The 26,899-nt window shown below is 37.4% G+C and overlaps 1 protein-coding gene across 1 annotated transcript in view; it reads left to right on the top strand.

Annotated features, from left to right (window-relative positions):
- The window catches only part of LOC144238182 (ubiquitin-conjugating enzyme E2 variant 2), a gene marked incomplete at its 5' end in the record, with an annotated part of 24,509 nt that extends 6,467 nt beyond the window's left edge, over nt 1-18,042 (top strand). Inside the window, one exon of the mRNA XM_077771928.1 lies at nt 13,404-18,042. Coding sequence (XP_077628054.1) covers nt 13,404-13,550 — 147 coding nt within the window. The remainder of the gene's footprint in view (nt 1-13,403) is intronic.
- Nucleotides 18,043-26,899: the final 8,857 nt, after the last annotated feature.

Below are 26,899 nucleotides of genomic sequence, written 5' to 3'. Positions count from 1 at the left end.
ATAATTCCATTATATAGACATATCCATCTATTTCTTTCTTTCTTTCTTTCTTTCTTTCTTTCTTTCTTTCTTTCTTTCTTTCTTTCTTTCTTTCTTTCTTTCTTTCTTTCTTTCTTTCTTTCTTTCTATCTATCTATCTATCACATTTTGTTTATCTAGTCATCACCTGATAGACATTTTAGGTTTTTCTACTTTTGGCTATCATGAATAATGCTGCTGAGAAAATTTGTGAAAAAGGTTGTATGGGTGAAACTTTCATTTCTGTTGGATGTATACCTAGAAATTTAATTGCTTGATCACATGGTGGCTCTGTGTTTAACTCTTTGAGGGATGGCCAGACTCTTTCTTTCTTTCTTTCTACCATTTAATTATTTATTTTTAAATTTAGATCCAAGTTAGTTAGCATATAGTGCAACAATGATTTCAGGAGTAGATTTCTTAATGCCCCATACCCATTTTTAGCTCCTATCCCCTCCCACAACCCCTCTAGTAACCCTCTATTTGTTCTCTATATTTAAGAATCTTTCATGTTTTGTTCCCTTCCCTATTTTTTCATTATTTTTGCTTCCCTTGCCTTGTGTTCCATCTGTTTTGTGTCTTAAATTCCTCTTATGAGTGAAGTCATATGATACTTGTTTTTCTCTAATTTCGCTAAGCATGATCCCCTCTAGTTCCGTCCACGAAGTTGCAAATGGCAAGATTTCATTCTTTTTTGATTTCTGAATAATACTCCATTTTGTGTGTGTGTGTGTGTGTGTATACCACATCTTCTTTATTCATTCATCCGTTGATGGACATTTGGGCTCTTCCCATACTTTGGCTATTGTCGATAGTGTTGTTATAAACACTGGGGTGCAATGTGCCCCTTTGAAACCATACACCTTTATCCGTTGAATAAATACCTAATAGTGTAATTGCTGGGTCAGAGGGTAGTTCTATTTTTAAGTTTTTGAGGAACCTCCATACAGTTTTCCAGAGTGGCTGCACCAGTTTGCATTCCCTCCAGCAGTGCAAAAGAGATCTCTTTCTCTACATCCTTGCCAACATCTGCTGTTGCCTTAGTTATTAATGTTAGCCATTCTGACAGGTGTGAGGTGGTATCTAATTGTGGTTTTGATTTGTATTTCTCTGATGGTGAGTGATATTGAGCATCTTTTCATGTGTCTGTTAGCCATCTGTGTGTCTTCTTTGGAGAAGAGTCTGTTCATGTCTTTAGCCCATTTTTTCACTGGGTTATATGTTTTTTGGATGTTGAGTTTGATAAGTTCTTTATGGATTTTGGACACTAATCCTTTATCTGATATATTGTTTGCAAATATCTTCTCCCATTCTGTCGGTTGCCTTTTAGTTTTCCTGATTGTTTCCTTTGCTGTGCAGTAGCTTTTTATTTTGGCGAGATTCCAATAGTTCATTTTCACTTTTGTTTCCCTTGCCTCCAAAGATGTGTTGAATAAGAAGTTGCTGTGGCCGAGGTCAAAGAGGTTTTTGCCTGCTTTCTCCTCGGGGATTTTGATGGCTTCCTGTCTTACGTTTAGGTCTTTCATCCATTTTGAGTTTATTTTCGTGCATGGTGTGAGAAAGTGGTTCAGGTTCATTCTTCTGCATGTCGCTGTCCAGTTTTCCCAGCACCACTTGCTGAAGAGATTGTCTTTTTCCATTGGATATTCTTTCCTGCTTTGTCAAAGATGAGTTGGCCATACGTTTGTGGGTCCATTTCTGGGTTCTCTATTCTGTTCCAGTGATCTGAGTGTCTGTTTTTATGCCAGCACCATACTGTTTTGATGATTACAGCTTTGTAATGCAGCTTGAAGTCCAGGATTGTGATGCCTCCTGCTTTGGTTTTCTTTTTCAAGATTGTTTTGGCTATTCAGAGTCTTTTCTGGTTACATAAAAATTTTAGGATTGTTTCCTCTAGCTCTGTGAAGAATGTTGGTGTTATTATTATTTTTTTTAATGTTTTTATTTATTTCTAGGAGAGAGACAGCGTGAGCAGGGGAGGGTCAGAGAGAGAGGGAGTCACAGACTGAAACAGGCTCCAGGCTCTGAGCTGGCAGCCAGCACAGAACTCGACGCGGGGCTCGAACCCACGAACTGTGAGATCATGACCTAAGCGAAAGTCGGACGCTTAACCAACTAAGCCACCCAGGCGCCCCTGTTGGTGTTATTTTGATAGGGATTGCACTGAATATGTAGATTGCTTTGGGCAGTATTGACATTTTAACAATATATGTTCCTATCCAGGAGCATGGACTATTTTTCCTTTTTTCTGTGTCTTCTTCAATTTCCTTCATCAGCTTTCTATATAGAAAGTGTGTAGTGTATAGATTTTTCACCTTTGTTATGTTTATTCCTAGGTATTTCATGTTTTTTGGTGCAATTGTAAATGGGATCGATTCCTTGATTTCTCTTCCTGCTGCTTCCTTGTTGGTGTATAGGAATGCAACCAATTTCCATGCATTGATTTTATATCCTGCCACTTTGCTGAATTCAGTGCTAGCAGTATTTTGGTGGACTCTTTTGGGTTCTCCATATAGAGTATCATGTCATCTGCGAAGAGTGAAAGTTCAGCTTCCTCCTTGCCAATTTGGATGCCTTATATTCCTTTGTGGTGTTTTATTGCTGAGGCTAAGACTTTCCAATACTATGTTGAGTAACAGTGGTGAGAGTGGACATCCCTGTCATGTTCCTGACCTTCAGGGGAAAGCTCTCAGTTTTCCCCCATTGAGGATGATATTAGTATTGGGTCTTTCATATATGGCTTTTATGATCTCCAGGTATGATCTTTCTATCCCTACTTTCTTGAGGGTTTTTATCAAGAAAGGATGCTATAGTTTGTCAAATGCTTTCTCTGCATCTGTTGAGGTCATGTGGTTCTTGTCCTTTCTTTTATTGATGTGATAAGTCACATTGACTGTTTTGTGGATATTGAACCAGCCTTGCATCCCAGGTATAAATCCCACCCACTTGATTGTGGTAAATAATTCTTTTAATGTATTTTTGGATCCACTTGGTTAGTATCTTGTTAAGAATTGTTGCATCCATGTTCATCAGGAAAATTGTTCTGTAGTTCTCCTTTTTAGTGGCATCTTTGGTTTTGGAATCAAGGTAATGCTGGCTTCATAGAAAGAGTTTGGAAGCTTTCCTTCCATTTCTCTTTTTTGGAACAGCTTCAAATGAATAGGCGTTAATTCTTCTTTAAATGTTTGGTAGAATTCCCTTGGTAGCCATCCAGCCCTGGACTCTTTCTTTTTGGGAGATTTTTTATTACTCATTTGATTCCTTACTGTTTATGGGTCTGTTCAAATTTTCTGTATCTTCCTGTTTCAGTTTTGGTAGTTTATATCTTTCTATGAATTAGTCTATTCCAGATTTCCCATTTTATTTGCCTATAATTACTCATAATCTCTTACTGTTTGTATTTTTGCTATTTTAGTTGTGATTTTTCCTTTCATTCTTGATTTTATTTATTTGGGTCCTTCCCTTTTTATTTTTGATCAGAGTTGTTTGTGGTTTATCAGTTTTGTTAATTCTTTCAGAGAACCAGCTTTTGGTTTCATTGATCTCTTTACTGTTTTGTTTTGTTTTTATTTCAATAGCATTGCTTTCTGCTGTGATCTTTATTATTTCCTGCCTTCTGCTGTTTTGGGTATTATTTGCTGTTCTTTTTCCAGCTCTTTAAGGTGTAAGGGCAGGTTGTATGTCTGAGACCTTTTTTCCTTCTTTAGAAAGGTCCGGATTGCTGTATACGTCCCTATTATGACCACCTTTGCTGTGTCCCAGAGGTTTTGGGCTGTGGTGTTAACATTTTCATTGGCTTCCATGTACTTTAAAATTTCCTCTTAACTTCTTGGTTAGCCTGTTCATTCTTTAGTAGGATGTTCTTTAGTCTCTAAGTAGTTGTTATCTTTCTTTTTTTTTTTTTTTTTTGTGGTTGATTTCAAGTTTCATAGTGTTGTGGTCTGAAAATATGCACAGTATGATCTCGATCTTTTTGTACTTGTTGAGGGCTGATTTGTGTCCCTGTATGTGATCTATTCTGGAGAATGTTCCACGTGCACGGGAGAAGAATGTGTATTCTGCTGCTTTAGGATGAAATGTTCTGTATATATCTGTTAAGTCCATTGGTCCAGTGTGTCATTCAAAGCCATTGTTTCTGTGTTGATTTTCTGTTTAGATGATCTGTCCATTGCTATAAGTGGGGGTGTTGAAGTCCCCTACTATTATGGTATTATTATCAATGAATTTATGTTTAGATTAATTTATATATTTGGGTGCTCCACATTTGGAACATAAATGTTTACAGTTGTTAGATCTTCTTGGTGGATAGACCCCTTAATTATGATGTAATTCCTTTCTTCATTCCTTGTCACAATCTTTGTTTTAAAATCTAGATTTTCTGAAATAAGTATGGATACTCTGGCTTTCTTTTGGCGACTATTAACATGATAAATGCTTCTCCATCCCCTTACTTTCAATCTGAAGTTGTCTTTATGGCTAAAATGGGTCTCTTATAAACAGCGTATACATGGATCTTGTTTTCTTATCCTCCTTTCTGTTACCTTATGTCTTTTAATTGGAGCATTTAGTCCATTGACGTTTAGAGGGAGTACTAAAAGATATGAATTTATTGCCATTATGTTGCAGTAGAGGTTGTTTCTGGTGGTGTTCTCTGGTCCTTTCTAGTCTTTGTTGCTTTTGATCTTTTCTGGTTCCCCCCGCCACTGTCTTCTCCCCTTAGAAAGTCCCCCTTAAAATTACTTGCAGGGTTGATTTGGTGGTCCTGAACTCCTTTAATTTTTGTTTGGGAAACTTTATATCCCTTCTTCTGTTTTAAATGACAGCCTTGCTGGAAAAAGAATCCTTGGCTGTATATTTTTCTGGTTCTGCACATTGACTATATCATGTTACTCCTTTCTGGCCTGCTAAGTTTCTGTGGATAGCTCTGCTGCAAACCTGATTTGTCTTCCCTTGTAGGTTAAGGACTTTTTTTCCCTTATTGCTTTCATGATTCTTTTCCCCTGCCTGAGTATTTTGTGAATTTGACTATGATACGCTTTGTTGATGGTCAGTTTTTGTTCAATCTAATGGGAGTTCTCTGTGCTTCCTGGATTTTGATGTCTGTATCTTTTCATAGGTTAGGAAAGTTTCCTGCTATGATTTGCTTACGTAACCGTTCTAGCTCTTTTTCTCTCTGTTCATCTTCTGGGACCCCTGTGATTCTGATGTTACTCCTTTTTAATGAGTCTGGGTTCTCTAATGCATATATTGTGCTCTTTTGCCTTAGATTCTCTCTCTCTCTTTTTTTTTTCTGCTTCATTATTCTCTATAATCTTGTCTCTGTATCACTGATGCATGCTCCTCTGCTTCAATCCATCCTTGCCACTGTGGCAATCATTCGAGATTGCATCTCAGTTATAGCATTTTTTTATTTCATTCTGACTAGCTTTTACTTCTCTTATCTCTACAGAAAGGGATTCTAATCTCTTTTCAATGCCAGCGAGTATTCTCATTGTGATTCTAAATATTGATTCGGACATCTTGTTTGTATCTGTGTTGATTACATCCCTGGCTGTCATTTCTTCCTGTTCTTTCTTTTGGGGTCAGTTCCTTCGATTCGTCATTTTGAAGGAAGAAAAGGAATTAAAGTAAAAAAGATAAAAATTAAAAATAACACAAAAATATCAAATAAAGGATCCTAGATCCTAGGTGTGTTTTGATAAAAGGGAAAGATAAAAGAAAAAGGGAGGGGGGAAGGAAAATGTTTGAAAATTAGAAAAAATGAATAGAATAAAAAAGTAAAATGAAATGATTGAGGTAAATAGAATATAAAAATTTTACATAATAGTAAAAAGCATAGTAGAAAAAAGCTACATAAAAATCTTTTTAATAAAAATGGAAAATAAAAATAAATTTTTTCTCTTTCTGTATTCAAGAATAAGAAAAGAAAGAGAAAAAAAATTGAATGATGGCCCAGTGAACAGAATCAAATATGATTGAAATTACATCCGGTTTTCTCTAGAACTCAAACTGTGAAGCACTTTATAGTCCGTCCAAGCAGGTGGAGAGCCTTGTGGTGGTACTCAAGAGCACAGTTGGCCAGGTTAGAGAGGTCTTAGTGTAACGGCTGTGTTCTTCACTAGATAGTGCTGCTTAGCCTACTGGGGTGGATTGCTGTGGTGCCTGTAGGCGTGTATGCACATGTGTGGGAGAGGTGAAAATGGCTAACCCAGCTACCCAGGCTCTAGTACCAGAACTCTGGTCTCCCCAACTGGCAATCAAGTACCTCTCCTTTGTTTCTGGCATCTGTCCACTCCCCACTTCTACACTGTCTATGACTAAGCTGTGAAGCTACCAGGTGGCACCTCCCTTCTGAGATTTATCTCAGATGCAGCTGTTTCCCAACCCCTCATTTCTGAGGGACTGTGGCTTTGACCTGTTCGGATTCTGTGTGAGATGGTCTCACTGAGCAATGGCCAGGTGCTGGCCTGTCCCCAGAAACATTTGCAAGACTGTGGTGCTGTTGCCGCCCAGAGACGGTGGACCAGCCCGCCCCAGAAAAAGTTCACGTGATCGTGTAGCAGACACATTCAGGGATTATGGAAAATCACAACATACATCTGATGCAAGGCTTCACCCTTAACATCCTCGCTCCAACACCAGTTAATGTGGCTGTTCTCTGGGGTCCACTGGGACTTTTGCCTGTGAGGAGTCCGCACATCCTCTACCAAATGTCCTCCCAGCAAGGGAACTGTCTCCCCCTGTGTGGCCCTTGGACCCCTCAGATCTCACTGTGTGCTCTCAGGGATTCGCTCTTCCCACCAGAGCACCGCCATGTATCTAGCTGTGGAGTTTCAGACTCTGCACTCCCCCTGTTTATAGAGTCTTAATGTATTTAAACCCTCTCTGTTCTCCTTTCTCCCTTTTTTGTTGAATCCTTGTGGCCGTTTCTCTTTTTCTCTCCAGCTGCCTTTTTGGGAGGGTTGCTTTTTCTGTACTCTCCCCACTCTTCTTCCTCTCTCTGCAAGTAAAAACAGCTCTCTGCCCTCCATGGTTTCTCTCTTCTCCAGTTCACCTCTCCATTCTGTGTTCTTGCTGAGTTCTGTTGTTTAGGTTGTGCAGATTGTTGTGTTAATTTTCAAATCAGTTATCTAGGTGCGCAAAATTGTCTTTAGTGTTGATCTTGCTGCATTTCAGGGACAAGAGATGCAAAGAAAAACCTTACATGCCCTTCTGCCATCTTGGCCCCTCTCCCAGACTGTTTTTCAAAGTGGACAAAACATGTTGCATTCTTTCCAACAGTGTATATGGGTTCCAACTTTTCCACATCCTTGTCAACACCTATTACTGTGTGTCTTTTTGATTATAGTCATCCAAAGTGGGCATAGACTGGTATTTCATTGAGGTTTAGATTTGCAATTCCAGGATTAAGCTAATGATGCTGAGCATCTTTTCACATACTTATGGGCCATTTCGTATCTTTGGAGAAATTTCTATTCAGAACCTTTTTTTTTTTAAGTGGTTTATTTTTTATTAAAAAAATTTTTTCTTTCATAGTTTATTGTCAAGTTAGTTTCCATATAACACCCAGTGCTCATCCCAACAAGTGCCCTCCTCCATGCCCATCATGCCCGTTCCCCTCTCACCCACCCCCATCAGCCCTCAGTTTGTTCTCAGCATTCAAGAGTCTCTCAAGTTTTGCCTCCCTCCCTCTCCCCAACTATTTTTCCACTTCTCCTCCCCCAGGGTACTCTGTTAAGTTTCTCCTGATCCACTTACAAGTGAAAACATATGGTATCTGTCTTTCTCTGCCTGACTTACTTTGCTCAGCATAAAACCCTCAACTTCCATCCGCATTGCTACAAATGGGCCAGATTTCATTCTTTCTCATTGCCGTGTAGTATTCCATTGTATAGATAAACCACATCTTTTTTTTTAATCTTTGTTTATTTTTGAGAGAGAGAGAAAGAGCATGAGCGAGTGGGAGAGGGGCAGAGAGAGAGAGAGAGAGACAGAATCTGAAGCAAGCTCCAGGCTCTGAGCTGTCAGCACAGAGCCCAATGTGGGGCTCGAACTCATGAACTGCAAGATCATGACCTGAGCAAAAGTCGGACACTTAACCGACTGAGCCACCGAGGCTCCCCTAAACAACATCTTGATCCATTCCTCAGTTGTTGGACACTTAGGCTCTTTCCATGATTTGGCTATTGTTGAAAGTGCTGCTATGAACATTGGGATACATGTACCTCTATACATCAGCACTCCTGTATCTCTTGGGTAAATTCCTAGCAGTACTATTGCTGGGTCCTATTGGAGTTCTACTGTTAATTTTTTGGGGAATCTCCACACTGGTTTCCAGTGGGGCTGCACCAATTTACATTCCCACCAACAGTGTAGGAGGGTGCCCGTTTCTCTACATCCTCGCCAGCATGTAGAGTCTCCTGATTTGCTCATTTTAGCCACTCTGACCGGCATGAGGTGGTATCTCAGTGTAGTTTTGGTTTGTATTTCCCTGATGATGAGAGATGCTGAGCATTGTTTCATGTGTCTATTGGCCATCTGGATGTCCTCTTTGGAGAAGTGTCTGTTCATGTCTTCTGCCCATTTCTTCACTGGATTATTTGTTTTTTGGGTGTGGAGTTTGGTGAGTTCCTTATAGATTTTGGATACTAGCCCTTTATCTGTTATGTCATTTGCAACTATCTTTTCCCATTCCATTGGTTGCCTATTAGTTGTATAGATTTTTGCCGTGCAGAAGCTTCTTGATGAGGTAGGTCCCAGTAGTTCATTTTGCTCTTGATTCCCTTGCCTTTGGGGATGTGTCAAGTAAGAAGTTGCTGTGGTGGAGGTCAAGGAGGTTGTTTCCTGCTTTCTCCTCTAGGGTTTTGATGGTTTCCTGTCTCACATTCAGGTCCTTTATCCATTTTGAGTTTATTTTTCCGTAGGGTGTGAGAAAATGATCTAGTTTCATTCTTCTGCATGGTGCTGTCCAGTTCTCCCAGCACCATCTTTAAAGAGGCTGTCTTTTTTTGCATTGGATACTCTTTCCTCCTCCTTTGTCACAGATTAGTTCNATATCTGTCAGATCCATCTGGTCCATTGTGTCATTCAAGTCCATTGTTTCTTTAGTGATTTTCTGTCTGGTTGGTCTATCCATTGCTGTAAGCGGAGTATTAAAGTCCCCTGCTATTAGCACATTCTTATCTATAAGATTGTTTCTGTTTGTGATTAATTTAAATATTTAAGTGCTCCCATATTTGGTACATAATTGTCAGTTCTTCCTGATGGATGGACCCTGTAATTATTATATATAATGCCCTTCTTCATCCCTTGTTATTGTCTTTAATTTAAAGACCAGTTTGTCCGATATAAGTATAGCTACTCCTGCTTTCTTTTAACTTCCTGTAGCAGGATAGATATTTCTCCAACCCCTTACTTTTAATCTGAAAGTATCTTCCAATCTAAAATGAGTTTCTTGTAGACAGCATATATATGGGTTTTGTTTTTTTATCCATTCTGCTACCGTGTCTTTTGATTGGAGCATTCAGCCCATTTACATTCAGTGTTATTGTTGAAATATGTGGGTTTAAAGTCATTGTGTCCTTTGTGGGGTTCATGCTTGTGGTGGTGTCTCTGGTGTCTTCATTCCTTGCAACACTTCCCTCAGAGAGTCCCCCTCAGGATTTCTTGATGGGCTGGCTTAGTGGTGACAAATTCTTTCAATTTTTGTTTATTTGGAAAGACTTTTATCTCTCCTTCTATTTTGAATTACAGGCTTCCTGCAAAGAGGATTCTTGGCTGCATATTTTTTCTGTTCATCACATTGAAGATCTCCTGCCATTCCTTTCTGGCCTGCCAAGTTTCAGTAGATAGGTCTGTCACCACTCTGATAGGTTTCCCTTTGTTTGTTAGAATCCTTTCTCCCTAGCTGCTTTCAAAATTCTCTCTTTGTCCCTATATTTTGCCATTTTCACTATGATGTCGTGCAGAAGATCGATTCAAGTTACCTCTGAGGGGAGTTCTCTGTGCCTCTTGTATTTGAACGTTTTCTTCCTTCCCCAGGTTGGGGAAGTTCTCTGGTATAATTTGTTCCAGGACTCCTTCAGCACCTTTCCCTCTCTCTTCCTCTTCTGGGATTCCTATGATACGGATATTGTTGCGTTTGACTGTATCGCTGAGCTCTCGAACTCTTCTTTCATGTTCCTGGATCAGTTTGTCTCTTTTTTTGTCAGCTTCTTGTTTTTCTCTAATGGTGTCTTCTAAATCACTTACTCTCTTTTCTGCCTCTTCAATCCGTGCATTGGACACCTCTAGTTTATTATGTATTTCATTTATCTCATTTTTTAATTCTTCATGCCTATTATTGTTCTCCGTGTTGTTTATAGCCATAGTTTCTTTGATGTTCTATGCTTTTTGCAAGCCCAGCTATTAATTTTACGATTATTGTTCTAAAATCTTGTTCAGTTATGCTGCTTATATCTGTTTTGAGCAGTTCCTTAGCTATCAATTCTTCTTGGAATTTCTTTGGTGGAGAGCTCTTTCGTTTTGTCATTTTGGTTAGCTTTCTGGCTCTTGTTAGTTTTAAAGACTTGTTACACACTCTGCACCTGTGAGCACTGCTGTACCCAAGAAGACTCTTTGACCAGGTTGTATTCTTTCAGAAAGTGTTCTTTGAATGGTATCTCTTGGTCTCTCATATTGAGACCTTGTTAATTTTATTTTCCTACTCGTAGTGGTATTTGGGACTCTCCACCATGTGTACTTTGGCTTGTTTCTTGAGGTAGCCCTGGAGAAGAAAACAGACAGACAAACACACAGGGAACAGAGGGACACAGACGCACAGACAAATCCAACAATCATGCTGAGAGGGAAAACTCAAAAGTAATGAGAAAAGATGGAGGTGGGAAGGCGAATGATAGAAAATAAAAATACATAAAGAGTCAAAAAGAAGAAAAGAAAAGGAAGAAAGAAGAAAACCGATAGACAAAGATCGGTTCAAAGCATATAACCAGATTTCCCAGCTACAATTAAATAGCCAGGTGTATGCAGTGCTGGTTGAAGAGCATAGAGAAAGAGAGAGATGATGGGGTGGAGATGAGGCAAAAATGGAAATAGAATGAACAGGCAGAAGGGGTAAGAAGCTTTTTTCAAAGAGCTAAAGGGGAGCACCACCTTTCTTGATTACTGTACCTTGGTAGTAAGTTTTACATTTGGAAAAACTTTGTTACTTGTTTTTTTTTTTTTTTTGGCTATTCTGGGTTCTTTGCATTTCCACATGAATTTTAAAATAATCTTGTTCATTTCTACAAAAACACAAAACAAAAAACCTCATGTAGTTGAAAATTTGATAGGGCCTTTATTAAATCTGTAGACCGTGTTGAGGAGTATTGTCATCTTAGCAACATGTACAGGGGATATCTTTCCATTTATTTAGGTCTTTAATATTTTAACAGTAATTTACAGTTTTCATTATATCAGTCTTAAATTTCTTTTGTTAAATTCATATCTATGTATTTTATTTTTACCCAGTTGTAAATGCATTATCTTCTTAATTCTATTTTCAGATTGTTTATTTCAGATATACAGACATGAGTTCTTTTGATTAATTGATTTTTTTTTTTTTTTATTTTAAAGAGGGGGGAGAGGGGCGAGGGAGAATCTTAAGCAGGTTCCAGACTCAGCATGGAGCCGAGTGTGGGGCTCGATCCCATGACCCTGGGATCATGACCTGAGCCTAAATCAAGAGTTGGACGCTCAACCAGTTGTCACCCAGGTGCCTGTACAAACATGGTTTTATAAATTGATCCTGTATCCTGTAGTTGTGCTCTATTTGTTTTTTAGTTCTACTAGTTTCTTTAATGAATACCTTAAGATTTTCTATAAACAAGATCATGTCATCTGCAAATGGAGATTGACTTACTCATTCTTTTCAATCTGATGTCTCATTTCATTTTCTTGCCTGATTGCCTGGTTGGAACCCCCAGTACGGTCATGAGTAGCCATGATGATTAAGTGTGATGTTAACTGTAGGTTTTATAGATGTCATTTATCAGGCTGAGGAAGTTCCCTCTATTCCTGGTTTATTGAGTGTTTTTTATCAGAAAAGTTGTTGGGTTTTTATCAGATGCTTTCTTATGATTATTGAAATAATTATGATTTTTGTTCTCTATTATGTTAATAATGGTGTTTTATATTGACTGACTTTTTAAAATCCTGAGCCAACTTGTAGTTCCAGGATAAATCCTACTTTGTAATCTTTTTTATGTGTTGCTCAAAGTCAGCCAGAGGTAAGAATTTATCAAGTCTTCTCTTGAGCCTTTCTACAGTCCTGATTGTGTGTGGTCTTCTAGATTCACAGGCACATGTTGGAACTTTTCAACGCCCCTGTGGACATCTCATTTCCCTATTTGTCCTCTGAAATATTTTGAACGCCTTCCTGTTTGACCTGTTATTGTCTCCCCAGGCAGCAGAGATATTAAAATTGACCCTGATTATTTTTGACTAATGCCTGGGGTAGGTGTGGAGGTAGGTGGGAGGAGGAATATGCAGTACTCAGTAGATGAATTTTGAGGACAGATAAAGAAAAACCCTGAGGGGCACCTGGGTGGCTCAGTTGGTTAAGCATCGAACTCTTGGTTTTGGCTCAGGTCATGATCTCATGGTCTCATGAGTTAAAGCCCCATGTTAGGCTTTGTGTTGACAGCACGGAGGCTGCTTGGGATTCTCTCTCTCTCTCTCTCTCTCTCTCTCTCTCTCTCTTCCCCCCTCCCCCGCTCATGCTGTCTCTGTTTCTCTCAAAATAAAGAAACTTAAGAAAAAAAACATGCCCCTGAGTAGGGTTTTCCAGGGAACCACCAGACAAGTCAAGTGAGTCAGTTACCTAGTTACCTAGGCTTTGAAGTTGCTCCAGCCCCATTCTGTCAGTCTTCCACAGTGAAGGTTAGGTTAGTATAGTGCAGAGAATATATTGGGAAGAAAATCCAAAAGCAGAGATTGGTTTAACAGCTCTTTTCTAAATCCCAGTGGAGATAATTGTCCAGATTCTGGGTAGTGGCATTGGAAATGGAGAGGAACCTTAAGACCTTGTCTCATCAAGAAGGAATTGGCAACTATATTTACAGTGTAGTTACTTAATGTAATGTTTATTTCTGTTGTCCAAAGTTCACTACATGTTTATTGTAAGATATAAAAAAGCACACACACACAAGACAGATTTTTAGGAAATACCTGTTACAGAGGATTTTTTATCCTGTGTTATGAACCTGTAGTTTTATAGTGTTTCTTTTTGAAAATAGAGCCAGGCTATGGATTTTTAAAGTACTTCTTATTAAAGTATGTTTTATATAAGTTGATGTTGTAGTACTTTAAATTTTGTGGTTAACTTTGCTCTTTTCCCCCCATTTCAGGTGGATGCGCGGAGCATACCAGTGTTAGCAAAATGGCAAAACTCATATAGCATTAAAGTCGTACTCCAGGAGCTACGGCGTCTGATGATGTCCAAAGAAAATGTGAAGCTTCCACAGCCGCCAGAAGGACAGACATACAACAATTAATTTTAGTGGATCTCAAACTTGTCTTAAATCAACAACCTTCTACTCATGTTAATGTCTTGATTAAATATCACAATGCAAAATACCCACACATTAAGTAAAAGATTTCCAGCTGGTAAACATGACCTGGACATTTGTAAGGATATATTTAATACATGTACACCATTATGTTTTCAGCTTACAGGAGGAAAAATGCAGCACCATTTGTTTTCTCTTGTTAAGGCACTGTCATTTAAGCATAAACCTGGAGTACTCAAGATAGAATTCAGGTTTTCAAGATGAAAGCATGGAGAGAAGAGTCATATGCTGTGGAAGCATGTGTGTTTCTGAAAAGTAAAAAATTAAATCTCAAGAAGGAAAAACAGAACTGGCATGCTTTATCCATCTTGCTTAGTGAAAGAGCTTCAAGTTGAAATTGTCTAAAGTAGCAGGTACAATGAATATTGTCACAAATTGTGTTGATTTTTGAAGCGGTGTGGGTGCTGACTACTAGTAGTATCAAAAATATGTTCAGGATTGTTTTGATACCTGTATTTATAATAAAAAAATGTTGTGGGGAAGGCCGATGAATACCTGTTAAAAGCCGTTCCTGTGTGTTATATGTGACAGACATGGTAAATATTTGTTTACAGTCTTTGTTTGACAAACCATGCATTTAAGTGAAATCAACAAAAAAGGAAATAGGTGTATGGATATGTGATTTTGAGATTAAAGTTAGTCTTAAAATGTAAATAAAATGTGGAACATGTCCTGAGAAACCGTGCCATTTCTATTATGTTGATGTGGTACATGTATAGTACCTTGCTGAGGTAGCAGAAATTGGAATTACTGTAGCAATTCATCTATAAACACCTTTTATTATTACTCTATTTTGTATACTTCTTGTGAATTGGAATTTGCAGAGTATTTCAGAGAACAAATTGCCTAATTTGTTTAATTTCTTTTTTGGAGAAGGAGGAATCCCAGGTATTATATTTAGAATTTGAGTTTTACCAGAAATATTATTTAAAAATGTTTGGATTCTAGCAATTCTTACAGAATTCTAGATTGCAGATTATCCAAATACACATTCCATTTTTAATTCGTAACTTCTTTTTCTTTAGTTTTCTATGACACGTCTTCTCCTAGTGCTTTTAATACTTACTAATTGGGATTAATTTTATCCAGTTTCACTTAATCTCCACTTTGGTGGCAAATACTACTTTTGAATTGAAAGTTCATTTGTGTTCTGCCTTTACCAAAATAGGCTTTTAGGTCACTTTTTCATTTCAAAGCACTGGGTATACTATTTTGTTAAAAATACTCCCTTCTTATGAATTCACTGAAGTAAATAGAAAGGTATTCAGGTAATAAGGACAAATTTCTCAAAAATGTCCTGATGTGTTTTTATCAATTCATTCAAAGTTAAAGATCTGGATTACTTATTCTTGGTCAGTAATACATGAAAGTCAGTGATAGTTTGTCTAAATTTACTAATTTCAACATGGCTATTCTTTTTCATTATCAAAGAGTTTTAAAATGCTTTCAAATGACAGAAAATATATACACACAAATTAGTGCATGTGTAATTTATTAAACTAGGTTTGAAATCTTACCTTGGAATACATTCTTAAAATTTTTAAATGGTTGAAGATAAACTTGAATTACAATGGCATCATGTAAGACCATTGCGGGTGGTCTGAATCAGTTTAACAACTCCTTTTCCACTTTGAGAATGTGTCTTGTCACACATTGAAACTAATAACCATTTGAATGCTGTTAAATAATTTATATCTTGGTGGCCTGAGAATCTGAGTACTTGATCACCTGTCTTTTTTCCGCATATCGACTGTTGTGAAGGGTTTCTTCTCCCAAGTATATGTTCTGTGAGTTGGCCCTAGAATGTTTGTTTCCTCTGTTTTTGTTTTTTGGACTGTGGATCTCTGCAGAAATCTGCATGCCAATTAGCCAGTTCCCAAAGCAGAACCCGTTTTGCATGTCACAATCAAGATACACATGGCAATCTAAGACACACTGGTTGATTATAGAAGGAGGTTATGCAGAGCCGCTCTTAACTATAGTAACATTTCTAAGACTGCATTTTTGAAGCAATTTTTCCTTTGTTTTCTAAAGTGGCTAAGGTTGTAGGAATGTGTGGTATTAAATGAACTGTAAAATTGCCTTTGAAACGTTGTTTAAAAGGCTAGCAGTTGCGACCCTAGGGGATGATCATATATTAATAAAGATTACAAAAATAAAATTCTTGTCTTATTAGGTCAATGTTATGCTTTAATGGTTTTAATTACTAGATTTCAGAATTGCTGATTTTAACATTTTACTAATATTTAAAGTAATGGCATTTATTATGGGTTTTCAGAATTTTGAAACATTTGTAAGGATAGTCAGTGGTATTTGAGTCTTCTGGGTTTAATCGAGAAGAAATTTATAATTTCAAATTATCCTTTTAAAAGAATGTATCAGTTCAGTTTGATTAAGTGCTTGGAGAGTATATTAGTTTTACTATATATGGTTTATTACTCTGGATAACTTAATGCCAGTTCATTGATTTAAACATTTCCCACTATATATATTACTATTATTGGTAAATACATGTGAAATTAATGTTGTATTGAAAATTTAGAGGATACAGATGGAAAATATTAGTACATTATCTTTAATAGCTGTGGTGTGCATGGCCTTGGGTGGTTCTGGTAGGTGCATCATGGAATTAAATTACTTTGGTCAGAACTATGTTAACCTTTTTATTGAGTACATGACTATGTTCTTACATGCATTTTAAAGAATATAAGTACTAATGATAAAAATCATGGGATTTGGGAAGTATGTAAGGATTTTTTTCCCTAGGTTTCCTTTTAGAAGTATATTTTTTAGACATATGTATAGAACCATAGTATCATTTATTGCTGGGGAGGATCCAAAAGGCACTGATTTTACTTTTCTGATAACTATCCATATAATTTTCCAGTACCAACTTGATTGATTTTTGGTTATTTTCACAAAAATTTTCCCATTCTCACAATTCTGGAAAGTATATGTATTTTGTATATAAAATAGAAACATTATAAAAAGGAATGGATGCAATGTATTACAGAATTGATAAGAGCATTAGCTGTTAATTCCCACCCAGTACTGTGTTTACTAAAAAGCAGGAAATGTATGGAAATAAAGTATCTTTTTTGCTAAAGCTAGTATGCATTATAGAAGTTATAGAGTGGAGGGAAATCTTGCCAGTTCACACAGAAAATGTCATTTTAAAAGTATATTGGAGCATTGAAAATAAAAAATATGCCATAAGCATTTTCTGAAGAGAAAATTTTGAAGGTATTTGATGATACAGAAAGTGACGTCAAAACTACCGTTTTGTGAAATTAGGGAGTTTGGGGAACTCATGGGGTGAATACATGATTAATAAAATAATTGGCTAGGAAGAGAGTGCCATGGTGTTTACATCCTTAGTAGGATATTCTTACCAAAAAAAAAAAAAATTCTTAAGGTTCTGCTTCATCTCATTTTACATGTAGTCTATAAGAACAACCCACAAGTTTTTTTAGCAAGTTCATTTAGGAAATCAACAATAAAAGCCAGATAGATCTCACGTTCTTAACTTAGATTTCAGTAATCATTTTTTTCTAAAGTGAGTGATCAAATACCATTTAAGATTTGTGCAGTGATCCATTTGCTGCCAAATGTAGACTTATGCGAATTATTTTATCTTGTCCTTGTTCAGTAATCAACTATTTAAGTATATCTAGAAGTTTTGGCAGCCAAGAAATTATACAAAAGTGAAGTTTATATTCTACTCCCAAAGGAAGACTAATAGTTGACAGTAAGAATCCCAACAGTAAAGAGAAACCTGTGGTCAGTAAAGAGGCAAATTATTGAGTTGAGAGTAAAAACTTTGAGTTGTTCAGTCCAGTAGTTAAGTAATTTTTTAAAGAATATTTTTTTCAAAAATTATAAGGAAGCACTATTAACAATTGAGTGTATATTTTTCATCTAATGTAATTGCTTTTTTAAAACAATAGGTAACAAAGTAACCTGGAAAATTTACAATGTAATGTGAAGTGAGATTTTAACAGGATGTCCTCATATTGTAAAATTAGTTACAATCAACAAGCATGGTAACTGTAAATGCTTGATTACACAGGGTAGTATTTTACAGCCTACTTTGTAGTAGCAGCCTTTAAGAGGAACAAAAGTAGATTTTCTTCACAGTTGATAACTGACAAAGAGAAATGTATTGTTTTACTCCTTTTCAAGCCAAGCAAGTAATGATTGTCAGATGTCCAGATTATATCTTTTATCATAAATTATCTTTCTTTTACTATAAGTTTAAAAATCTAGATAATTTAAAGTGGACAGTAGACTTCTTCAATAATTGCAATACTCAAAATAAAAATTGAGTACACAAAAGTAAAATATCTAGTTGCCTGGGTTTCTTAATCTTTAGTAATGTATGGACTTCTTTAAGGAGAAAAATAAACTTGTGGACTCAGTATTGTTTTGAATTATGTTTGTTAAAACATTGTTTAATGCATAAAGCTGTACTAATGCAAATGTTGTATATGCTCTTGGGCCTTTATAAAATTATAAAGTAAATTACATACAACCACAGAATAATTAAAATGTAAAATAATTTAGAATTGAGGATGTTTTATTTAATCTGCTTGAAATGTAAATATTGGTGTTATCTCTTGCCTTTTTTTTTTTTTTTTTTTTTTTTGGCCATGTCTATACGGTGGTGTGCTGCTTGACCTCAACTTTTCTTACCCTCTTTTCTCTTAACCAGACTGCCACAGAAATGTCTTTGCTATGTTATCTGACCTTCATTTGGTGTAAATACAGTTCTGTATTCAGTCTGTTATTGTTCTTTTCTATTAACCAGACAGTTCTTGAAAAGAACTAAAACTCCTGAGTCTGCTTTTAGACCCACAGTTGTCTTAAACCCTTGATCATGAAGCATTAGAGTGATACTTAGCTGTCATCGTCGTCCTGCATAGATAAGAAAATTATTTATAATTGGTGATGATGACTTGATACATTGATAACATTTTAATTTAGGGTAACACATTTTATTTTTATTTTTTAATGTTATTTTTTTATTTATATCTGAGAAAGAGACAGTGTGAGCAGGGGAAGGTCAGAGAGAACCCTGAATCTGAAACAGGCTCCAGGTTCTGAGCTAGCTGTCAGCACAGAGCGCGACACGGGGCTCCAAACCACGAACCGTGAGATCATGACCTGAGCCAAAGTCGGACGCTTAGGGTAACACATTTTAGTCAGTGGTGCCTTCAAGCTAAATGTGCGATCTGCAGGCTCAGTCGTAAGGAGTAATATTTATTGGTTTTGAATACAGACCGCAGTTAAAAGAAGTCCCTCCCTGTTTTGACTACTCTTATCATCATTCTCTGGTGAATCTTCCTTTCCATCAGCCCATTGTCACCTCTGTTCTTGTGACCAATTCTCTTCTGTCCTGTTGTGGATTTTTTCTTTCAGCTCCTTTAGGCACTTTCATTTTCCCCCATCATCCTGGTTGTGGTCCCCTCCATCTTCCTTTGACATTGACACTAACCATGAATTTGAAAAATACTCTTGGGAGATCACTTCACCACTTGAACCACTTGCTATGCCCTCCTTCCTACCACCTGCCCTTTGTTCATCACCTCTGTTAATGTTTGTAATCCTGTTTCCTTACCTGACTCCTCTCCTAACTTCTTTACCACTCTGATTTGTAGGTCTTTTTCTCAACCTGTCAATGTTGTCTTCCTTTGTCCTCATGTGTTGATGTTTTTGGCTTTACTTCTGAGAGTTGATGTCCAGGCATCCAACTATGGTGGTCATGATCATCACAATAATAAAGTTGTAAAGTTATTTATAAATCTATTTTAATAATTAAATTATTTGAATTTTAAATAACATACCTCCAAAGTATATTTTTTGGAACTAAAAATAAAAAATTGTATTATTTTCTTATTGAGATACTTAAGATTATTAAAAATACCATCTTTTGAAAACAAATGTATTTGGCTACAGAGAAAAGTTAGAATTAATTTTTTGGATTAAAAATTGTTGGAATCATGACTGCCAGAAATGAGGTAACTTTTTATGTAATGAAAACTTAGTTCTGTTAACCAAACACATTGGGATAGTTACTTTCAAGACTTTCCCGTGTTAAGTCCTTGTGAAATGCTACTTACTACTATATGGATACAGATCATAATATTGAGGTGACACGTAAATGTAAATTATGGTCAACTCTTGGTTGAATGAATGATCACATCGGCACTGACAGAGCCTAAGTGCCCATTAGGATTAAGGTTCTAAGGAGAACAGGATAGTAATATTGATAATGAAGAGTAGAGAAGAAGCTAATACAAATCCTGGGGTAAATACCATTTTGCCATATACCCTATGACTTTGGGCCAGTTAGCCTATGTAACTACCTTCAGTTTCTTCTGTAAAGTCCATGTTTACCCAGAGTTGTGGTTTCATGAAATAATATGAATGTTTTAATTACAGTCTGATACAGAGTGATCAATACCTGCTGGCATTTAAAGATGTTATTGATCTAAGAGCATTAAATCTTAAATTATGTTAAAGTATGCATTTGCATCAAGTCTCTACTATGTAAACTGTGGGCTGATTTTTCAAGAGGCTATATGAGATTATGTAGGCTTCATTTAAGCTGTTTGTGCATTCTGGATGAAATTATTTTATTTCAGTTTGTTTATTTTTTGAGAGAGAGACAGTGCAAGTGGGGGAAGGGGCAGAGAGAGAATCGCAAGCAGGCTCCATTACTGCCAGCACAGAGCCTGACATGGGGCTTGAACTCATGAAACTGCTAGATCATAACCTGAGCTGAAACCAAGAGTCAGACGCTTAAGCAACTGAGCCCCCCAGGCATCCCAATTCTGAATGAATTTAGTTTCTGCTCTTGGTTGAAGGTAAACAGATTGGCCTCAGGATGTTAGTCTTGGCGTGCCTGGCACCCCCGCTGTTGGCCGGACGGTCCCCTCCCTCTGTTCTGCACTTGGGTGTGGTAGGCCTGTTGGATCCACCTCTCGATGGGCACAGTTTCTCTGACACCAGCAACAGGTCTTCATGTTGAAATCCATTGGGAAGAGGTAACCTAACCTGTAGTGCAAAAGAAAGCCTTCATAACTTGGGCTGAAAGCCCCACTATTTCAACTGCATTCCAGTAGAAAATTTCATATATGCAACCTACATAAGTATATATGCTAAGGAACATGATTAAAGGAAAAGGAAATTATATTTTAAACTTGCCTCTTCCATTATTCATCTTCACTTGTGAATATAATTACAGTGAAGTCACTTGAGTCCTGGACTCTGCCTGCCCCCTGCAGAGAAGTCTACTTGTAGTAAATGTCATTATGTGGTGCATCGAAGCAAATCCCAAAAGGGGTTTTCCTCTTATTAACCCTTGCCTTCTGGAGTTGTATCTAATGTAATTTTGGACAAGTTAGAAACTTAGTAAATGATTATTCAGTTTTTTTCTAATCAAAGTTAAAATCTAGATTAAGTTAGCATTTGTTCTTAATTCCTCTGCTTTTAATACTGGCTTTACCAGTAACAATTGTCTGATTTTGATCAATTGATTTTATTTGGTTAGTTATATTCATTAATTCAGCAGAAGTGTATTAGGTTCCTGCAGTCCACCTGGCATGTATACAGTGGTGAGTGTCACACAGTGTCTTCTCATAGTTACAGTCTGCTGCGGCTTAGCAATTGGCAAACAGGCAATTTATCTAGTGGCAAATATCAAGAGAAGTGGTGAAGTGTTGGCATTTGGGGGACATTCATTAAAAGCACTGATCCTTGGGACTTCTAAGGTTCTTGAACAGGTATACATATTATGATTGACAGCGTATCATTTAAAGAGAATAGGGGTGCCTGGGTGGCTCAGTCGGTTAAGCATCTGACTTTAGCTCAGGTCATGATCTCACGGTTCGTGAGTTCAAGCCCTGCATCAAGCTCTGTGCTGAATGTTTGCTCCGAGCCTGGAGCCTGCTTTGGATTCTGTGTCTCTTCTCTCTGCCTCTCTTCCACTCATGCTCTGTCTCTCAAAAATAAATAAATGTTAAAAAAATAGAAACCATTTGTAAATACTGGTTTGCTCATGCTGGTGTTTGGTAACCTGGAAATTATTAAAGGTTGTTTTGTCATTTAAAATAACTTAGACTTTAGACAGCCCGCATGTTCTCTGGAGTAGTTTCCTCACCCACGAAAGGAAGCTGGAGAAGAGAGGTTCTGAGATGCTTTCAGAGCTAAGGTTGTTGGTTTTTCGGCCACCTCCAGTGTGCTCTAAGCATCATAGAATGCTTTACATGTGTGAAGCCTTGCTGGTCCTGTGGGGGCACTCAGAATAATAATTTTATTTGCACATAGTGTGCAGTCTGGAAAGGATTTAGTGGTATTAGACCAAAACTCCAATTTTAATGCATTTGGGGGAGGGGGGTTAAAATAATACAGAATTTAATTCAGTACCTCTGGGATAGGGCCTAAGGTTCAGTATTTCTTAACTCCCAGTCATGTCCCCTCATTGGTGGACCACACTTTCAGTACCAAAGGGACTAATATACAGTATTTTGGGGAAAAAGTAATAGAAGTGTCTTTAGCACATAGCAGGCACTATTGAATAGGAAATATCAACCATGTTTTGGGTGCTTATGCTCATTCTCTTGCTCCATACAGAGGAGCACTCTACAGAGTGTGCTGATTCTCTTTCTGAATTCTCCCTTCTCACTTACTTTTCTGACCCTCTGCTGTTAATTCCTCTGGTGTTCTTTACTAGCCCCATACTTGAGCTCTGCAGACTGTCAAAGCATGTGTTTGGGGGTGGTGGTGTAGGGGTGATTCTACCCCAGATATCTAAATTTAACATTGCTACATCATGAAGCTTAATTCTGTTTCAAATGTTCCCATCTGGGCTATATATAAATTAGTTTTACTGTGACTGCTGCCCTTGGCATTGTCTTGTGTAGACAGTGATGTGTCCATGCCTCCAGCCCCCACCCTGACTCTCTCTGTGAGATCACCGTTGGTGCATGCCTTCTATTGTTCTGATTCTCTTTATTTATTTATTTGCAGTGCTAGTCCCTCTCTCTAGTTGGATGGGCATTTCTGAGCACTGCCTCACAGATTCCAAACCTTCATTCCTTGTTAACGCTAGTTCTTTTTCCAACCGTGGGAAATTCCTCACCACTGTTCCAGACACATGGTCATTTACTTTTGCAAAACAAAGGAGATTTTTTCAAGTAGGTTTAAAAACTTTTTTAAAGTTTGTTTTTGTTTCTGTTTTTTAGTGTTTATCTTTGAGAGAGACAGACAGACGTGAGCTGGCCAGTGCAGAGCCTGTCGTGAGGCTCAAACTCATGAGCTGTGAGATCATGAGCTCTGTGACCTCATGAGCTGAGCCGATGTTAGACTGAACCACCCAGTTGCCCCATGGATGATCTTTATTTTAATTCCTTTCTAGTTCTGAACTTCAGCACATAATGTGGGGTTAGGTGGAATGAATGCATCTTAAAACATTCCAAGCGCTACAGACATTTCTCTTTCTGAGGTTGTGTTGCTATTTGTAGACTTCCTGTTAGCACTCATAGATGAGTCTGACTGTTATCTAATTTTGAGACCATTTCTTTTGAGAATCATTTCTCATGTAAAAATGATGGCTCTAAATACTCAGTTACCACTGTGTTTAGATGTGTTCCCTGGGCAAGGAAGAAATCAGCTACTTCTCAAGATTCAGCTATGTTGAAGGTGCATCTTACTCGGATCACAAATGTGATATTGAGTCACCTTCATGTCAGAAAATATTTTAGTCACCGAAAATTACACCAGTTGTTACCAAATATACTAGTTTTCTGAATTGTTGTCTCTAAACAAAGAGTAAAAGTGCAAATAAAAACTCCACAATGACTTCCAGAACTTTGTTATCAGCTCACTTGCTAAATATTTATGTTCTAGCCAGAATTGAAGATTTTAGTTTTAAAATTATTTTTGTGTATAAGTTTTTGCATGGATATGTTTTCATTTCTCTTGGGTTGACACCTAGGAGTAGAATTGCTGAGTCATGGTAGCAGTGTTTAATCATTTGAGGAATTGCCTGGGTGTTTTAATGTGGCCGTGTCATTTTACATCCCTGCAGCAGTGTATTAGGGTTCCAGTTTCTCCACATCCTTGTCAACACTTAATTTGTTTTTGATTCTAGCAATTCTAATCTGTATAAAGTGGTTTTTCATTGTGGTTTTTACTAATTCCTAATGATGCTAGGCATCTTTTTACAAGATTGCTGGCTACTTGTTTATTTTCTTTAGAGAAGTGTCAAAAAGTCCTTCATCCCTTGCTAAAATTGGGTCCTTTGTTTTATTGTTGAGTTGTAAGAAGTTTTATATATTCTGGGTAGTAAGTAGACTCTTAGCAGATACACGGTTTGCAACCCATTGTGTTTTTTAAATGTTTACTTATTTTTAAGTTTTTTTTTTGAGAGAGACAGAATGTGAGTGGGAGAGGGGCAGAGAGAGAAGGAGACACGAAATTTGAAGCAGGCTCCAAGCTGAGCTGTAGCACAGAGCCCAATGCGGGGCTCGAAATCACGAACTATGAGATCATGATCTGAGCCAAAGTCAGACGTTTAACTGACTGAGCCACCCGGGCACCCCCGCAACCCATTCTTCATATTGTCTTTTCACTCTCTTGACAGTATTCTTTGATGCCTAAAAGCTTTTAATTTTTATGCAATCCAGTTTTTCTTTTTCTTTTCTTTTTCTTTTCTTTTTCTTTTTTTTGGTTGCTTGTGCTTTGAAACATCTAAGTAATCATTGCCTAGTCCAAAATCACTATGATGACTAGTTTTATGTATCAACGTGGCTAGACTATAGTAACCAGTTATTTAATCAGACACTAATCTAGGTATACCTGTTCAGATACTTTATAGATGTAGATACAGATACAGACAACATATACAATCAGCTGACTTTAAGTAAATGAGACTGCTCTCAATAATGGGAGTAGGCTCCTCCAATCAGTTGAAGGCCTTCAGAGAAACACCTCAGGTTTCCTGGAGGAGACTAAATTCTGCAAGTCCTGCCTGAATTTCCAGTCTGCCAGCCTGTCCTACACATTTCAGATTGTCCAGCCCCCACAGTCAGTTGAGCCAGTTCCTTAAATCAGTCTCTATGTTGTGTCTGTCCGTCCGTCCGTCCGTCCGTCCGTCTGTCCATCCATCCATCCATCCATCCAACCATCCATCCGTCCATCCATTCGTCCATCCATCCATCCATCCATCCATCCATCCATCCATTCGTCCATCCATTCGTCCATCCATCCGTCCGTCCATCCATTCGTCCATCCATCCGTCCATCCATCCATCTGTCCACACATCCATCCATCTATCATCTATTTATCTCTATTGATTAATCAGTCTATCAATCTATCTAGTTTATCATATCCTATTGGTTCTGACTGATTAACAAAGATTTACATCTACAATTTCTTCTCCAAATTTTATGCATGTAACTTTCACATTTAAATCTTTGATTCATTTGAATTAATTTTTGTATATAGTGTGAGGAAGGGGTCCAAATTTATTCTTTTGCATGGTGATACCCAGTTATGTTGGCACCATTTGTTGAATGGTTGTGGCACCCTTTGTAAAAATCAATTTGCCATATACATATATATATATATGAGTTTATCTCCAGACTTGCAATTATTTTCCATTGATCTGTAAGCCTAGCTTTAATGCCAACACTTCAGTGTCTTGATTGCTGTAACCTTGAGGTAAGTTTTGAAATCAAGAAGTATGAATCCTCCAATGTTCTTGTTTTTTCAAGATTGGGCTATTCTGTGTCCTTTGAATTTCCATATGATTTTTAACATCAACTTGTTCTGACAAAAAGAAAGTTGAAATTGTGATAGAGATTGCATTGAATCTTTAGATTGCTTTGGGAAGTATTTCCATTTTAATATTAAATCTTCCAACCCATGAACGTGGGGTGGCTTTATTTATCTGCATCTTCTTTCATTTCTTTCAACAGTGTTTCATAGTTCTTTTCTTTGTAGTGTACAAGTCTTGCACTTCTTTTTTAAGTTTATTACCTAGATATGTTACTAGTTTTGATGCTATTATAAATGGAATTGTTCTCTCTTTAAAAAAAAAAATATCTTAGTGTTTATTTTTGAGAGAGAGAGTGGGGGAAGGGCTGAGAGGGAGACAGAGGATCCAAAGTGGGCCCTTGTGCTGACAGTAGAGACCCTGGTGTGGGGCTCAAACCCATGAACCATTAGCTAGTGACCTGAGCAGAAGTCTGATGCTCAACCAACTAAGCCACCCAGGCACCCCAGGAGTTGTTCTCTCTCTCTTTTTTTAATGTTTTATTTATTTTTGAGAGAGATAGAGACAGCATGAGCAGGGAGGTCAGAAAGAGAGGGAGACACAGAATCCGAAGACAGAGCTAGCTCCAGGCTCTGAGCTAGCTGTCAGCCAGAGCCCGACGCAGGGCTTGAACCCACAAACCGTGAGATCATGATCGGGGCTGAAGTTGGACGCTTAACCGACTGAGCTCCCCAGGCGCCCCCCCAGGTATTGTTCTCTTATTTCATAGATGATTCATTGCTACAACTGATTTTTGTATATTGATCATATGTCTGCAATGTTTTTTTTTCTTTGTTGTAGGCTCTCTGAAGAGAACTAATGTGTACTCTGTAAGTCTAATGCATTTCTATCTTAATTAGGTTGATTTTATATCCCTGAGAATCTTAAGTCCTTTACTGCTTTTCACAGTAGTCTTTACAGTATTCCCAGTGACCAGCACTGTTAGGCACAGCAATTTATAAAATCTTATGATGAAACTAGTTAGTTGTTAGGCATTAACTGAAGTTTAACTCCTCTCTCCCAAAGATTGATCTTTGCTTTCTTATTTGTTAGATATGTGCTTATAATGAAGATGTTTGTTACTGTACAAAGGGCATAATTTCCATGGAGGGTATGAAAATGAAGCACATGCAATAAAGACAACAACATGAAAACTAACGTTCCATGTTGCCCGAGTTGTGATTATTCTGGAAACTATTCTGGAATAGTTTGCTATAATTTCAGATCTGATCCCTGTCTGTAGTGATTCTGAACATGGTATAACAAACTTAAAAGTTTCTCTAAAATTATATGAGGGGATCATTTAAAATTGATACTTTATTTTAGAGAAATTTTTATTTGGCATTTTGTGTGTGTGGGAGTGGAACAGTTATAGGAGGCCTCTTGAAATTAAAGCCTCTCATCCACGTATCTTTTGGTCCAGTTAAGCATAATTCTTTTTTTTTTTTTTTTTTTT

Source organism: Crocuta crocuta, unplaced genomic scaffold (assembly GCF_008692635.1).
Source record: "Crocuta crocuta isolate KB4526 unplaced genomic scaffold, BGI_CrCroc_1.0 scaffold1705, whole genome shotgun sequence".
Taxonomy (NCBI): domain Eukaryota; kingdom Metazoa; phylum Chordata; class Mammalia; order Carnivora; family Hyaenidae; genus Crocuta; species Crocuta crocuta.
The sequence above is the reverse complement of the archived record's forward strand: the minus strand, read 5'-3'. Positions and strand labels throughout refer to the sequence as shown.